Genomic DNA, 16,872 nt, shown 5'->3' with positions numbered 1-16,872 from the left:
AACATTATTAAATTTGATTTATATTAAATTTAAAAAAAAATAAATTGAGTTCTACAAATTAAACACTAACTAACTAACCATCACGCCGTTTCCCCGAAGGGGTAGGCAGAGAGGACGGACCGCCAAACAACTCGGTCTGGCACACACTTCTTGCTTCATTCACATTCATACATCGTCTCATACATACTCTTCTATTATTCTGACTCTTGACATAGCCCGACTCGAGTATCTGATTCACTTGATCGTGCCATGTCTTCCTCGGGCGTCCCCGACTTCTGTTACCATTCGCATTTGCATCATATATCCTCCTTACACTCCTATCTTCGCTTATTCGCTCTACATGCCCAAACCATCTAAGCGTCCCTTTCTTAATCTTACTCATTACGCTTACATCAGCCTTTGCGGATCTCCACATTCCTCACACGATCAAACATGGTTTTACCACACATATGCCTCAGGGATTTCATTTCAACAGCATTCAATCTACTTTCATCCTTTCTTTGCCAGTTCCATGCCTCACTTCCATACATCAAGGTAGGTACCAGAATTAAACACAGAAACAATAAATATATAACAAAATAACTAACTGAAAGTACACTTGATAATTTATTTGCTTTTCTATAAGTGTGTTAGAAATAAGAGATAATTTCAAGTAGAATTCCGAAGAACAGGGTTTTCCGATAAGAGGTGTTATTTTGAATAGCCCGCTATTTCGGTAGATGTTACTTTTGAAGCTGTCATTTGTTGACATTTGATAGCTAGAAACTACGTCATTAATAAAAATTGAACGATACACGTTTCAACAACGCATTGAAATTATTAAAATTCAATTGAGTGAATCAAATGCAAATCATCTTGAGTGATGAGGCCCATTTCCACCTCGGTGGCTCCGTCAACAAGCAAAATTGTCGCATCTGGGGCTCGGAAAACCCAAGAGTTATTGTTGAAAAGCCTCTCTATCTTCAACGTGTGACTGTTTGGTACGGTTTATGGTCCGGCGGAGTCATTGGACCGTACTTTTTTGAAAATGAGGCTGGAGCAACAGTTACCGGGAATGTATTTCGCTATCGAGAGATGATTAATGATTTTTTATGGCCGGAATTGAATGGTATTCAACAAAAAGGCGCTACGTGCCACACAAGCAACGAAACCATTGATCTTTTACAATTTAATATCAAAATAACACCTCTTATTGGAAAATCCTGTATTTCAAGGCAGTAATAATTGTTGGTATTTGTAATATTAATAATCAGCGAACAATTATGTCGAGAAATTATTTTTTAACATAGTTCCAAAAATTTCCAAGGAAAGAATGAATAATAAGAATCGAAAATAAATATTAATAACGGTCGAGTATCTTTCATCTTTGATTGTAAGACCGCTACTTTAAATTCATAATCCCCGTGCGAAATCGTGAGGTGCGTTTACTAGCTGTTCGATTATAACGACATTTTTCATTATATAGTATTTTTAACAATACTCGCATTTTACAAAAGTCTTTGAAAAACTGAGTATTGTTCGATTGATTTGATTTGTTTGACTGTAAGAAATCTCTCATTTTTAATATTTATTTGTTTGCATTAATAGCACTCAAACCTCTCGAAGATCCAACCATGTTCAACTTTTATCTATAATAAATACTACTTAATATTTATAAAAGAAACCCTATAACCTGTCAAATAATAAAAGAGGACGCGATACTTTTTATGAAGATGTTAAAAAGTTACCTACAAAATTATGTTAAAATTGTGGAGCCGGGTACCTAATACGTTTACAAGTATATTACATTTTTTAAATTGTTCGGCTTCAACGTATCCTAATGAAGATAATGAAATTTCTCGGAGCAGATGAGTTTAAAGTTTCATTCTAAAAGCTTTTTCGCTAAAAATATTACGATATAGTTTACCAGAAGAAAAGAGTTTTAAACCTGAGTTAAATATCGTTTCGCGATTATTGCGTATTTTTATAGCTTCTAAAAAAATTCAGAGACCAAAAAATAATACTTTTTTTGTCTCTAGAATGTTTTACTAACGTACCGAAACAACTGTCAACAAACCAAAAAAGTTTATTTTTCTAATAAATTAGCAATTAACAGTTCATAATGTTATTCTCGTGTGGTGACCTTTTTCAGAAACGGGTAACTAAAACAACATCTGACTCCACCATTAGTGGAATGAAAATAAAAATAACCTTCCAAGGTCCCAGTAAATAAAAATAAATGTCGTTAGGTCTATATTTGGGGCGTAGAAACACATGTCACGTTATTTGTTATAAAAATAAATTCCTCAGTCGCTGTTTATTTATAGTTTCTAAATTATACCCAAACTGTAACAACATGGCAAATTTTTATTGACTCTTGTTTTTATTTTACCGACTTAATAATATGTTACCACCAAAATAAAATAAAAAAGTAAATTAAAATGTATTTAAAAAATATAAATGGGTACGGGTAGCTTAACTAACCGGCTTCGCCCAATATTTGGATGGAACAAACCAGATATCTTCATTATGGAAAGAAAAATAGTTACATCTGCATAACTCATAGTAAATTGTGAGTTGAAATGACTCCAGATAAAAAAATATGTACTCCAGAACTAGCTGATCGTCTTTTTGCCAAAACCTATGTCATGGATCTTGTACCTTGTCATGAACCTACATATATCTACCCATAGTAAACTAACAAGACTGATTGTAGCTTCCTTATTTATATTGACGTCAAATAATTAGAAACCATTAAATATCTTATATAAATGTCTATGCTGATATCTATACAATTGAAGTAATGATAACCAACTAACTAACTAACTAACTAACCATCACGCCGTTTCCCCGCAGGGGTAGGCAGAGAGGACGGACCGCCAAACAACTTGGTCTTAGCACACACTTCTTGCCTCATTCACATTCATACATCGTCTCATACATACTCTTCTATTATTCTGACTCTTGACATGGCCAAAGTAATGATAACCAAAGACCTTATTTGCAGTTTTTAATCTTAACTAAATAATAGAAGTAAATAAATAAAAGAATTCAGTCTTTATATATTATTGGAAATACAATATTTGAAGTATTAATCAATACATTGTTACACAACAACTAATATAAATTCTAGAGAATTTCTTCTCAGCAGTCAGTCAAGTATCACATCAGAATCAGTTCTGTTCAGTTCGTAATAAAAATTACTTTTAATTAAAATATAAACTAAGTGATTAAATTGTAAATTATAACTTATTCTCTTAATAAACAACCTAACAATAAAAGTGTTTTCATACTTCAAACAGGCCCATAACACCTATAAAAATATTTTCTACTTTTAAAATGTAAATACTCTGACATATCATTTTGAAAGTGAATCTTCCAAAGCATTTTATCGCGTACTAGCTACAGTAATTCTTAGTAAGTACTAAACATTTGCAAGAGATCTCTCGTCACCCGCGCAACGTTGGTCGTCGTCTTCCATAAAGCCTGTCAGCGCCACGTCTCCGAGGAAGTGGAGTGGCCCCGATACATAATATTTCAACTGTTCTATTCAGAAACAATGCAGTGCAAAATCTACTTTACTTTTATCTTTTGTTATGTTTTACAAAAGGAATAATGAAGGTTTCTTTAAGGCCAATCCTTAAACGAAATTATTTTTGTTACCGAAATCAGAGATGAAGCCATATTCCTTCGCTTCCCATTTCTACCGTCGCGAAATCGCGTTATAAGTAAAATAATGCAGGTGGAGGGGATAGGTACCGGCAGTATGTCTCTTTCGCCTCGATAAAAGTCGGAAACAGAATACCAAGGTAAGACTAATCTCGACAAAAGTGTGTATCAAAGATGTGTTATAGTATTTCACAACAGAAATACAAACATTTTCGGGTTACTGCGAATAACCTTACAATATTTGAAAAATGTCTACTTCCATCTACCAATAAGCGAAAAATTTTCTTAATTCGTGATGGATGACATAGCTCGCAGAAGAATTGAACCCATGACGGGACGCTAGAGTGGTAATCCGACGCTATTGTAACTTGGTCAAAAAGATAATAAACATTTCAGAAAACGAAAGCTTAAGTGTCCATGAAGATATTGACCTGTAAAACAAATTAGTATATTATCCACTGATCTGTTGTTTCACCGTTGCATTGAGCAGACAAAGCACGGCGCGTCTAACAAGAGAGGCGTCGCGGCGTCGGTTGTGCCGGCAGGGGGCGTTGCGGCGATGGCGTCATTTGCCAGGCGCCCCGGTGACAGAACCTATCAACGCTGGAATTAGCACGGCTAAAAGACACCGCTCGTCTTGTGAACCAACCTCCTCATTCTACTCAAATGCCTTTGGTAAAGTCTTATCTATAATACCGCATTATCTATGTACCATTGTGCAATGGACAGAATGTCAAAAGACATTCAGATACTTCCGACAAGCTATTTTTTCCCTACTCTCTTAGAGTTATATGATAATTATGTATTATATACATTTTTTTAAATTTGTTCATGAATCATAATCGAAAGAAACGCTCGTGTAAAAAAAAAACAAAGTTTTATAGTGGGAGGGGTTGATTCATACGTCACTACTGAACACACTGACCACCAGATTCCTCTTTTCTCCTCATACTTTTTCCTTCCCATAACTACCTCATATTCTCCCAAAAAGCCCCCAGAAAAATTATGTTCTTCAGTAGAGTTAATGCATACGAAAAAATGGTAAAAAATTAAACGACAAAAACTTTTAAATTTGCACAGCGGTGAAAATATATTTGAAAAATTGTGATGTATTATAATAATTTCAAAAATACCTACGCACGTGCTTTGCTTTTCTGGGATTTTCGTAACATACATTGAGATATCCCCTTATATTTTTAACTGTTTCAATGGTGTGCATCATAAGATTTCAATAAAACAAAAATAATTTGGACCAAAGGTACAACGGACCAAACAATGATACATAATTTCCCATGTTACTATTTACTTGTATACACAGTTTCTGAAGATATCTACACATTATGTTTTGATTTACGCGGTAGTTTGTAATCAAGCTACGTGGAGAACTCGATCTTCGAACTATCTGAACTGCGCTTAGGTTCCTACGTGTTCCTAATATGTATCTAGCCAGCACACCTACCCGTAGGCATCTTCAAACTCCATTTCGAATAACTAAATACACAAATAAGTAATAATTGGTGTGTTCATTTAAGGCAGTCTTTGGATTCCGATTAATGGATCATAAAAATGAAATTATTTAAATGGATAACTTGGGTAATTTTAATCAAATTTATTTTATATCTGCCCTTAGTAAATAACCTAATACTTCATAGTAATTTTCGTGGTATATTATTTAATTTAAAATTACATATTGCATTATATAATCTGATTAAAGCCTTGATAATATATTCTTTATCGTCGATAATTCGTAAAAATTCATTCCAGGAATATTTGCCAATCGGCTCATTAATTAATTTATTGGGAGCAAGTTATAGGTAGGAACATACTAGTGAGGGTGATGTAGAATTTATTACAAAACGTCCTTCTAACAAAAATTAATATCCTTTTTAATTTACCTCCACGAAACATATCAAGGATAATAAAAACTGCAGAAGAAAGGAGGTACATTTTAAAGTAAAAATAATGCAAAAGTAACAAGGTTGTTGAATAATTTATTGTTTAAATTTTATTATAATTAGTTTTTAAAAACATAATACCTACTAACAAAACAAAATTTTTGAATCTAACATAAGAACAAGAACAGTTGAATGTTTGCACCGTAAGGAAAATAGAAATATGTTTAAATATAAGGCTGGCCGCATACATACGTTTTCCGTATTCGATTTCCGAATTCGTTTTCCGTATTCGGAAACCCGAATGCACGGAATCAGTAGAAAATACATTAACTGCCGCACACGTTCGTTTTAGTTCCGAACGGAACAAATTCGTTACGCACGTTCCGAATGCAAACCGGCGTGTTCGGAGAAACCGAATGGAAAAAACCTAATGACGTCATGTGGAACGCAGCTCTTGCATACATTTTGTTTGTGCCGACGCAAACGTTCGGAAATTTCCGTTCAGTAATTCAGTGTTGCCAACGGATCTTGACCTAATATCGCCGTTTCTCATACATAAGGTAGCGTAAAGTAGCCGAATTCGCTGTTAGGTGGGACATGTTTAAAATTGGTGTTTTTACGTGAAAATAAGAATTTCGTGGGGGGGGGGGTGGCTAGAGAATTACGGGACATGTTTAAAATTGATGTTTTTGAAGTGGCTTAATTGGCGACCAGTCGCCTTTTAGATTTTTTCGGCGCCGATTCTCGCTCTGAGTAGCCTAAATGGCGATATATCGCCCTTGTTGGCAACACTGGTGCTGACGTTTATACATTCCGAATGAAGACAAACGAACGTTTGCGCTAGTCTCAGGGAATTCCGAATACGGAAAACGAATTCGGAAATCGAATACGGAAAACGTATGTATGCGGCCAGCCTTATTGCTTACAGTGGCTAAAGAAGATGGAAAAAAAGTTTTTTGGCTACTCTCTGGGTGAAATTCATAAAATAATATCATTCTTCAATTTTCACTATGTATTAGCAGTATCATTTGGACCCGATCTCGCCATGGATTTTCAAAAATGTACGAGAGTCCTGGGAGTTACCGAAAAATTTTAAAAGCAGATATGTCAAAATTGTCTCGAATAGGCACTAATCAGCCCGTCACAAAAAAGTCACTTTCAACCAAACCATCTACTAAGTATCAATCAAGATTTAGACAATTATAGTATTTAGGTGGTTTTACTTGACGACACTGATGACATTTTCAGTTATTATTAACATTAGATGAAAGTAATCTTGCTGTTTTGATACCTACTTAATGTTGTGCTATCTTTAGCACTATCATAAAACAATAATTCAAAACTGAAAATGAGTATGGTGTCAAAACAACGCACTACAATATATCATCATATAATTATTGTTGAGAAAACTACAGCACAAAAATATTGATCTGCATTCTACATAACAGTTTTTTCTTCACTGAAAGAAAAACAACTCCTTTCATGAAACTGTCAGTATTTTGCTTGTTGAATAGACCACTTCAAGTTAATATAATCGTTTAACTACGAACAACAGTTAAACCTTATTCAAATGGCAGTATAAAAATATCGGGAAAAGTTTTTCTGACAACGGTGCTATTCCTACCTGATTTTTTTACTTGAATTTATCACGACGTATGTATTGAAATCCCAATTTCCATGTTAAATAATTTCTTCTTTGTGCAGTTGAATGAATGATTTGAATAATTTTTTGGCCTGAAAATAAGTATTTAATTTTTTTACTTCGAAAACTTTTGCTAGTTGTTTTTATTTTACTAAATTTATTTTGAACATTTTAAAAATAGATAAACATGATATTTCTAGTTCTTCTTTCAGTTTGTCTTTTAATTGTTACATTTTCATAAATGAGAAAACCATTCATAATTTATTATCGTAATATTATTTTGCCAACCATATTAAAAATATTTCACTTAACATAGTAATTACTGAGTTCCGCTTACGATATTGGAAAAACGTAAAGGTTACATCAATGGGATATAGATAACATTTAAGCGGATTAATCAAACCATCTGATCCTGTGAACCCTTCCACATTCCAAATAACCTCTTGTTGCTTTCTTGCCCGAACCCATCCATCAATTTTCATGCAGGTGAATAGTCAAACTTTTGATGTGCCGTAGGAAAGATTTTATAGAAAAAACTAATTGAATTGAAATTGAAAATATTTGCATCCAATATCGATGTAGTTACACTTCTTTGAAACGAATCTATTATACTTTTACTTTGTCAGATGAATTAAATTCGTCAACATCATCGGTTGTGTGTTGGGTATTAGATATATTGGCTGACGTAATTCCAAGAAATCGACAACTTTTGTATTAGATTTTGTACTTACTAGTTAACATGAATCCAATGTTAAAATCATCAAATACTGATATTTTTTTATATTAACCCCACACAGGAACCCCTGAAGAAAATTAGAATATTTAAAAAAATAATGAAACATAATTTAACAATAATTTTCCAGAGTCAAGTTGCGATGGAAGATTTGTTGATTACAATAATTTATTATAATGTGATATTTATTTTGTTGCAGGAGATTTTCTTCCTGAAGATTTTCCATCAATACCAGAAAAGAATAAGGCTTTGAAAGCAGCTGTAAAGAACACCAATTCTTCCAAAGAATCTACCTTCCCCGACCACATAGATCCCGAGCCGTACGACCCCTACAATCCCAACCACAAGCCTCCGGTCATTGAAAACGAACACGACAGCTTTGATAGCATGGAACAAGAGTATGATAATTTTGACTATAAAGGATCAAAACATCGAGATGAGGATGATCACCATGACCTGGATCACGAGGAAGATGCTGAAAATCATGGCCTCTTAAGTTCTTTAGGAACGGACAAACTACTACAACCCAATTCTGATCACTTACCAGTATTTCTCCAAGAGCCAAAGGATGTATTTGTTGTAAAAAATAAGCCCGCAACTCTCCAATGTCGAGCGGCTAACGCTTTACAGGTAAACATATTTTACACATTCACAAAAAATACATTTTTCAGTCTCTTTTTTCCATCGAAGCCAGAGTAAAGCTGGAATCTCAGAAGCTGGGCGTACTGTACAGGGCCCGCAGATACTTTAATAGTACACAACTGCTGACCCTGTACAAATCGCAAGTGGGGCCCATCTCTGGTCCGGAGCCCCTAAATACCTGATAAAAACCCTCGACTCTGTGCAAAAACGGGTGGTCCGCTTGATAGATTCCCCAATCTTAACAAACGGACTGCAATCTTTAGAGCACAGGCGTCAGGTAGGTATGCTGTCCTTGTTCTATCGGTATTACAATGGAAGATGCTCTGAGGAACTAGCGTCATTGATCCCTTCAGCACCGGTGCGTAGTCGGGATACACGCCAAACCCGTGCCCAACATTTGTACACGGTTGACATTTGTCACATGAGAACGGGTCGCTTCTACGATTCGTTCTTAAGTTCAACAGCTCGGCTGTGGAACGAACTGCCGGTCTCTGTGTTTCCTCCCTCCTACAACATGGGACTCTTCAAGACCCATGTTCACATTGTTCACTTCTTCCTCTCCACAAAAAGACCCTCCACACAGCATCCCCAAAGATGACATAGGCCCTGAGGGAAATTATTTTCTTCAGGGCCTCCTGTGTGGAGTTAATATAAAAAAAAGTAAATTTTAAAACAAACCAAAAAGGCAAAAACTTCTTTCTCGTTTTATTGTTTTTGTTTGGTTTTTTAAATGTCTTCTTCTTTTAGGTCTACTTCAAGTGCAACGGTGAGAGGTGGCCTTGCCCTAGTCAGTTGGAGTTCGTAAACCCTCAGACTGGGGTCAGGATAGTAGAAATAGACTGCAATGTGACGAGGAATCAGGTGGAGGAGTACTTCGGCAAGGAACGCTTTCGCTGCGACTGCATTGCATGGACAGGACGAGGACAGATTAGGAGCCAGCCGGCATACGTGGAAGTTGCATGTGAGTGGACATTATAATAAATTTATTATAATATGTGGCAACAAAAACGTTTTTATGTACTTCATGGGAAAAACAAGATTTGATATTAAACGCGTTTGGAGAACTGATTCCAAATCAGATTTTCTAGTTAAAAGTGGCATATCCACAAGACGGAAGATTACTGATTCAGCCTCAGCTAAACTGTCGATTAATTATCCAATTTATTAAAGACTATAAAAGGGTTACGATCGCATCTGGGAACTGAACCCAGATCCTTGCCGGGATAATACTCTCTCAGTTGAACTACTGACAACTAAAATGATATATTTATGGTCGTTAAAAATTACCGAATAAACCTGGTCCCTATAGCTCAATTGGAATTGGTAAAACAGAAAACATGGCTTCAATTCCCACAGTTACGGCCTTTACTTTTATATTTCCTGTCATTTTTTTCCTTTTTCAAATTCATTGAGATACGTTGATTAATTAATTTTATATTTCCACGGTAGATCATTAACTTTTGATTTCGTCCTCTCGACCTACTCAACATTTCAAACTAATCTCTACTCGCAAAGGTTAAGTCGTGATAAATCATAATGTTGTTTGTTTGATGCAAGTGGAAAAGATGTCGATTAAAATAACAAACTTAGTAAAAACTTATTTTTAAAAAAATTGCACAGAAACTATTTAGTCAAATAGTATTTGGTGTAATTTATCAAAGTAAATTTACAAGAGCATTATTTTTGTTTTATGCTTATGGTTTTTCTTTTAAAGTAGAGAATTGTTTATTTATGAATCCATCGGGGCTAACATATGAAACACACATTTATCATCCAATGCCGGTAGCAGCTCCAGATGAAAGGGTGGAAAACTTGGGTCCAAAACTTCTTTTGGGGATAAATCATACGATACAACTTTTGGACCGATGTTATTTCGATATTAGGTTTCGGTCGCTTCAAAGTTTTTTTATTTAGAATACGTAAGCGTTTCAAACACTACGTCCAACTTCGGGTATTTTGTTTAGTTTCTATTCAGTGTTGGAGGTACCATGTTGTTCCTGAATTTCTATGGCTGATGGTATTTTATTCGTTCTAAACATGCCATTGAAATTGAAATTTAATTAAGAAGGAATACACGTGTTGCTTTATACCCCATTTACGAATTGATGAACATAAAGGTGTAAGTTCTCTTGCTTGTTTGAGAACCATTTGAAGCCAATTTCGCATTTATTTTTCTGAATGAGTTTTTCGCTTTTTCTTTTTCTATGTGTTGTTGTATTTATAAAAATATGTTAAGAATTTAAAGTAAAATAATATAATATCTCGTTTTAAAGCTGCATTGCATGGAAAATCAATAATTGATTCATAATATTGTATGAATAGCTAGATAAAACGTTTATCAGCTGTTAGAGTATTGGATATAGTCTTATTCATTATCACGTCTACACTACAGCTAGTAAAAACCTTATAGTATTGCTTAAATCAAGCAGTCAATCAAAACCTACTTCAAAAATTATCATTTTCAATTTGGGAGGTGGGCTTGGGTACCGCCGCCCCGGGAATCATTTATTGGATAACCAACACCTCTGCCATAGGTCACCCAAGGTGGTTCGCTCCGTTTGTTGATTTAGCAGGAGTGTCCGGGTTCATCAGATGAGTTCTGTTCTTCGGATGAGTTCTGTTCTGTGTGGCGTGTCGTATCGGGAGAGGCTGGTTTAGGAAGACCCTTTGACCTCTCCAACTAGTCTCTCTTGACTCATCGCCTTGCACGCAGCGCGAGAGATAAATCATACGTCTGTCACTGCTGGACGCACCGATCCCTAGATTCCTACACTCCCATCATACCTGTTTTCTTCCCATAACTTCCTTTCCTTAACAAGACCCTCCTCACAGCATTCCCAAAGATGACATAGGCCCTGATGGAAATTATTTTCCTCAGGGCCTCCTGTGTGGGGTTAGTGTAAAAATAATCCGATTAAGGTTTTTGTGAAATTTGTCACTACAATCTCTAAAAAGTATAAAACAAAGTCATTTCCGCGTCTGTCTGTTATGTTTTAAGTTAAGTGTTGTTGCGCTTAGTTCTTCTAAACTATGCAACAAAGTTTGATAGGAGTTTCACTATCATTTGGAAAATTTGTTCCGGAAGATTGATATACAAATGTATATACAATACATAGATATTTATTGAAAGTAGAGAAAAGTAAAAGTATTATATATTCAGGTGTATTTACTTTGTAACTAATATTCACTTCTATTTTTTTCCAGTTCTTGTTATATACTGTGATCTTATTGGATAATACTCTGCAAATAAATATAATATGTAAATGAGTTTGTTTTGCTTTTTTATAAATAAGTTTGCATTTTTAGTTGCTTTCCAAAGCCATCTGAATTATCTTTATTGACCCGACCGATCATAAACGAATGCGAATAGTAGATTCGAAATAAAAAGGACTCATAGGAATGATTTAAACTACGGATGATGATTTCATATTGCGTATACTGAGCTAGTCGGTACTCAGTTTACGTTCCGTATCAATTACGTAAATACTAGAAATCCGCATAAAAGGCTTTTTTCAACCGGGATTTTCAGCATCCCTCACATAAGCTGCAGGATTACTGCGGTAGATGGGGTATGGATGCCGCTGTCTATTTCTACTCAAAGCTCAGAGTGTATTGATATTTCTCACAAACCCGTCCCTCGGTCTGTGTAGTGGTTGGGCATGATCGATATATCCATTTCCAAACTGATTCATTTCGATTGAATAAAAATCGAATAATTCAACAAAGGAAATTTTCGGAATCAAAATTAAGAGCTAAAATTTCATCACAAAAAATATCGAAGACATAATATTCATTCGAAACTTAAAGCAAATTTATCGAATTAAATTTCAGAACGTCACTCAACTGTCAAAGTTTAAGCAACGTCTTTTAACTACCTTCTTACGTTCGTCTGTTTTTATTCAATTGAAGTTTATAGGCATTTATTGGGCATATTTAAATATAATTAATCCAGAGATGCCAACACCAATACAAGTACAAATTCTGGATAAACGCAAATTTAAACTACTTCAATGAATGTATTAATTTGCAATAACCTGGTCAACCACTCGGTAACGGTTAGTTTTTACACCTATTCGTATTTCTTTATTCACTTTGAATGTTTTTTTCAGAATATGGCTGCGAGGATACCTTCACAAGGAGCAAATGAAAAATCTCCTTCTGATACCACATGAATTTTTAAGGGGGAACGTTATGTGCAATTTGGCTTCCAGCCCCAAGCTCGTACATATTTTATCTTCGTGTAAATATTAAGTGTGTTTCGTATTTGGGTGTGTTGCCTTTTTATTGGAATTGGTACTTGGAAGATAGAAAATGGGTCAAACGAATGTCATTTAAACAGTAAAGATGATGTTTTTTTCAAAGAACGCCGAACGATTAAAGTAATAACAGTTAAAACGCTGTGTTCACCAGTTTAATCGAATTATTGCATTCGTTTAGCTAAGATCGTTGTTAGCTTGCGCGGGAAGGGAACGTTGGTAGAAAAGTGAAATTACAGTGTTAGTAGCGTTTTTAATCATCAATGCTGTGCATTATATGATTTTTGTGGTATTTCTAAAAATAATATAAAATACTTGAGTTATTTTCGTAGTATTTTATAGAATTTCTATGAGTTTATAAAATGTGTTCTGCTCATGCAATGAAATCACAAAAAATCTTCAAAATCAAGGAGAAATGAAAAATAAACTTTGTAGTAAAAAAAAAATATTTTGAAAATTTAAAAAATATATTAAAAACTTGGTTTGGCTGACGATTGAACAGTCCTACCCACGGACTGGAATCTACAACCCTACCAACCTCGCATAAATGTCCCTTGGTATCTGTTATAAAGGCCGTCAAAATCTCAAATTATATACAAACAAAAAAAAAAACTTTCGATACAGCATTTTATTAAAATTACGAAAAACGCTTTGGATTCCATATCGATTTAATCAATGCGGAGCTGTACCTAATAATATAAACATTATTACATTTTTTATACAAAAAAACACATCGCTCACTATGCTCCAACCGAACTTTATTAGTTGTGAAGACTTTTTAAGCAATATTAATCAATAGATTTATTGAATTTTCTAAGCAAGATTGAAAATTCCTCGTCAGTTTTTGTCTGGACAATGTGACAAAGTGGGGATGGAGAGATAAAGCGAAGTAGACTTAGCACCCCTTGGGAAAGATCTCTTATCATGATTGAACTCCAAAGTAAAGGCCACATTCATCCTCTATGGAGGTCGGGACACCTTCAATATATATGGAAATGCCCTTAGAACTCTGATGAACTTTCTGCTATGCGATGTTTACGGCCATTTTTATTCTGCTTTTCCCAACACCAACGAATGCGAGTTGGTATTACTCTACGATGGCAAATATTGATGGATGGGTTTCTTAAAACGACTTATAAATAATGTACGAATCGTTTACCAATTGTTTTCCGTTTACCGAGGTTTTTCTCACGCCAGTAAGTATATTAATAATAAAATATACCGACTTCACACACAACAATATACACAACGCTATTGTTTCATCACAATTCGGTATTGTGAGGTTCATAAATATAAATACATAGTCTGGCAGGTACATATGACGTTGCCTGATATCAATTAATATTACCTGTCCTTTAATTAGACTTTTCAGCATCCTCTAGTTTCACAGCATTATCCAAATTGAGGCAATAGTACTTTGTATTTTGTTCAAAACACTAAAAACTATATTAAAACACAAATAACTTTGTTTACATCACTTTAATATATATAACCACTATATGTTTTATGAACAATGTTCACCTCATTAGAAACCTCTACATATTTACCTCACTTAAGATTAGTTCTATTGACATCAGGCAGTTGGAATTATTGTGCGGTAACACATTAATAAAATAAATAACTATAGCTACTTCATATTACTACTTCTACAAACTGCTACTCCAGCAAATTTGCATTTCGATTCGTGAAAGGAAGAACTTCACAAAACATATATGCATACTTAAATTCGATTTAAATTAAATTTATTGTTAATAATTTTTAAAAAACGCAATGGTTATTTTTAAATTTATAACTTTCACGTACTTTAAATTTACTCATTGGACGAAAACCGAGATGGATTCCACATTTTATAAAAGTTGTTTACCGTAAAGTAAGTTCTTAGTAATTTCAAATTCATTTGAAAATGTCAACGCCTGAAAGTAAATTAATGTACGTAAAAGGCAATGTAGTGAGGCAAAGAAATTTGATAAGAATTTGTGAAGCAATATTATTTAGCAAAAAGGTTAGTACTCGTGAAGCTCGTAGGTTGGTACTTTAAATTGAATTCTGATAATAAATCAGGACTATCAATATAACTGTTCAATTTCGTATAGGAACATCGTACCGAATATTTTTGGGATACAATATCGGCATCAATTTCAGTACACATTAGGCGTTTAAATTGACTCATCAATTTATAAAGGTAATCTGATTGATAAATTAAATTTTAAATAAATAAAACACCAACTAACTTTGTGTAACTGCCAGACATGTACGTGCGACTTTGGTCACGGTGATGTTTCGAAATTCAATCATATCCATATAAAGTGGCCCTAATGTCACGCCCTCGACATCACTAAACTGCAATGGACGTGGAAAAGTCACACAACTGTTGCGTCGCTTGTGTTGCCTGGCCGTAAAAAAAATCGCCTCAATCAGATTCTAATATAATATAATCCCTTAAAAAGGAATGGTTTGTTTTATATTTTATTAAATTGATGTACCTTCACCTTCTAACCTTATACCGTATCTTAGTTTTCCATTTTAAAAATCACAATTTACTAGTAGGTATTCGAATTCTTTTTACGCTTCACTGTTCTCCTATCCTAGGTCTATTATTCTGGATTATGGTTAAATAAATGCATATTCAAAATAGCCGTTTTCAGTTATTCTAACATCCATATTGATGATATTGATTGATGAAAACCAGACCACAACATCGGCATTCGCTCTTTCAACTAAATTTATAACTTAACCTAAACAATGATTGAAATTCTACTCGGTTGAACAATCACTTGAAAGTTTGAAAGCATCGACCAAGGTATTTTATATATCGGAGGTTCCCAAAGTGGTCTATATGTACCCCCAGGGGTTCGTTTTAACTTGCTGGGGGTTCACGGCAGCAAGAAAAAAAAATGGGAGTCCATGATATTTAAATACGGATTCATGCAAGTGGACCCCCACTCAAGTAATCATTAATATTCTAGCGTTCCGTAAATGACATAATTCATCTAATACTGATTGTGTACGTAAGACTTACAATAGACATAGAAATTACTAATGTCATATTTCATAAAATTGTTTATTGAGGTGTATCAATGGAGTCCACGTTATTTTTCTTGTCAGAATATAAAATACTGAATCAAAAAAATGCACAAGAGCGCCCATGCATGCACAGTGAAAATACATGATGTTTGGCAGCGATTTGAGGCGAATTCAGTTCCGGGTTCGGGTCAGGATTATATGAAGGATGAAAAATTGACTATCGCAAGAAAGTTTTTGATAGCTTTTACATCTTCATAAAAGCGGTTTTAGCGCGGTAGCAAATATTTTTTCGAAAAAAGAAATGAAAAACACGCTTGATGTTAATTAGTTAGGTTTAGAAAATTCATTACTAGGCAGGCAGCGAAACTACGGAAAAAATGGGCAAATGGTCTGCGGGGCAAAACAGTTTCAGAACCTCTTTCATACGTTGATGTTTAAGAAATTATATTTTATAAACTTAACATATAGTTAACACGTTTTGCAGTAAAAGCAATGATTCAGTAGTAATGACTAAGTGTGCGGTTTAATCATCAGTTTTACTCTCCCACGAAACACTAAATTCAACTAATTGTTACTAATTGATTGATTACTCGCTAGGTCATTTAGGAGTTAGAAAAACTCTGCTGTTGCTCGGTCCGTATCAGTATATCCATACGGAATTTTACCACATCATTGAACATATGTGGAAAATCTGTATGTTTTCTGAACATTATCATATTTGTCATGATAAAAATAAACGAACGATTTGCTGATTTATTTCTGATTATTATGAATTTTCTTTAAATCCTCTAACTAGCAACAATACCCTTTAAGGGTCTATCTAACTAGTACTGCGGCTCATTCAGCCTTTTTACAGGTTGTATATAATTTTCTGAATTTAGGTTATAGGTACATTAATATGTTTATGAAGAAAAAATCTTAACATAAGGATCTTAGCAAATCATAAGGAAAAAAAAAGGTTTAAACTATTTACTGATTTTTTTTCTTTTTAATCTTTACTGATGGTAAAAATTTCATTTTTGGGCTGCATCC

The 16,872-nt window shown here is 34.3% G+C and overlaps 1 protein-coding gene across 2 annotated transcripts in view; it reads left to right on the top strand.

The window, feature by feature from the left end:
- LOC149426370 (netrin receptor UNC5B-like) overlaps positions 1-16,872 on the top strand; it is a 198,370-nt gene that overhangs the window by 53,188 nt on the left and 128,310 nt on the right. For both annotated transcript variants that reach the window (XM_089650888.1, XM_089650880.1), the window contains exons 3-4: positions 8,118-8,548; positions 9,308-9,521. In XM_089650888.1, the coding sequence (XP_089507014.1) occupies positions 8,118-8,548; positions 9,308-9,521 (645 nt within the window). The remainder of the gene's footprint in view (positions 1-8,117; positions 8,549-9,307; positions 9,522-16,872) is intronic.

This window comes from Hesperophylax consimilis, chromosome 1 (assembly GCF_061612785.1).
Source record: "Hesperophylax consimilis isolate HC1 chromosome 1, BYU_Hcon_1.0, whole genome shotgun sequence".
NCBI lineage: Eukaryota > Metazoa > Arthropoda > Insecta > Trichoptera > Limnephilidae > Hesperophylax > Hesperophylax consimilis.
This window is presented reverse-complemented; position numbering and strand designations above follow the sequence as displayed.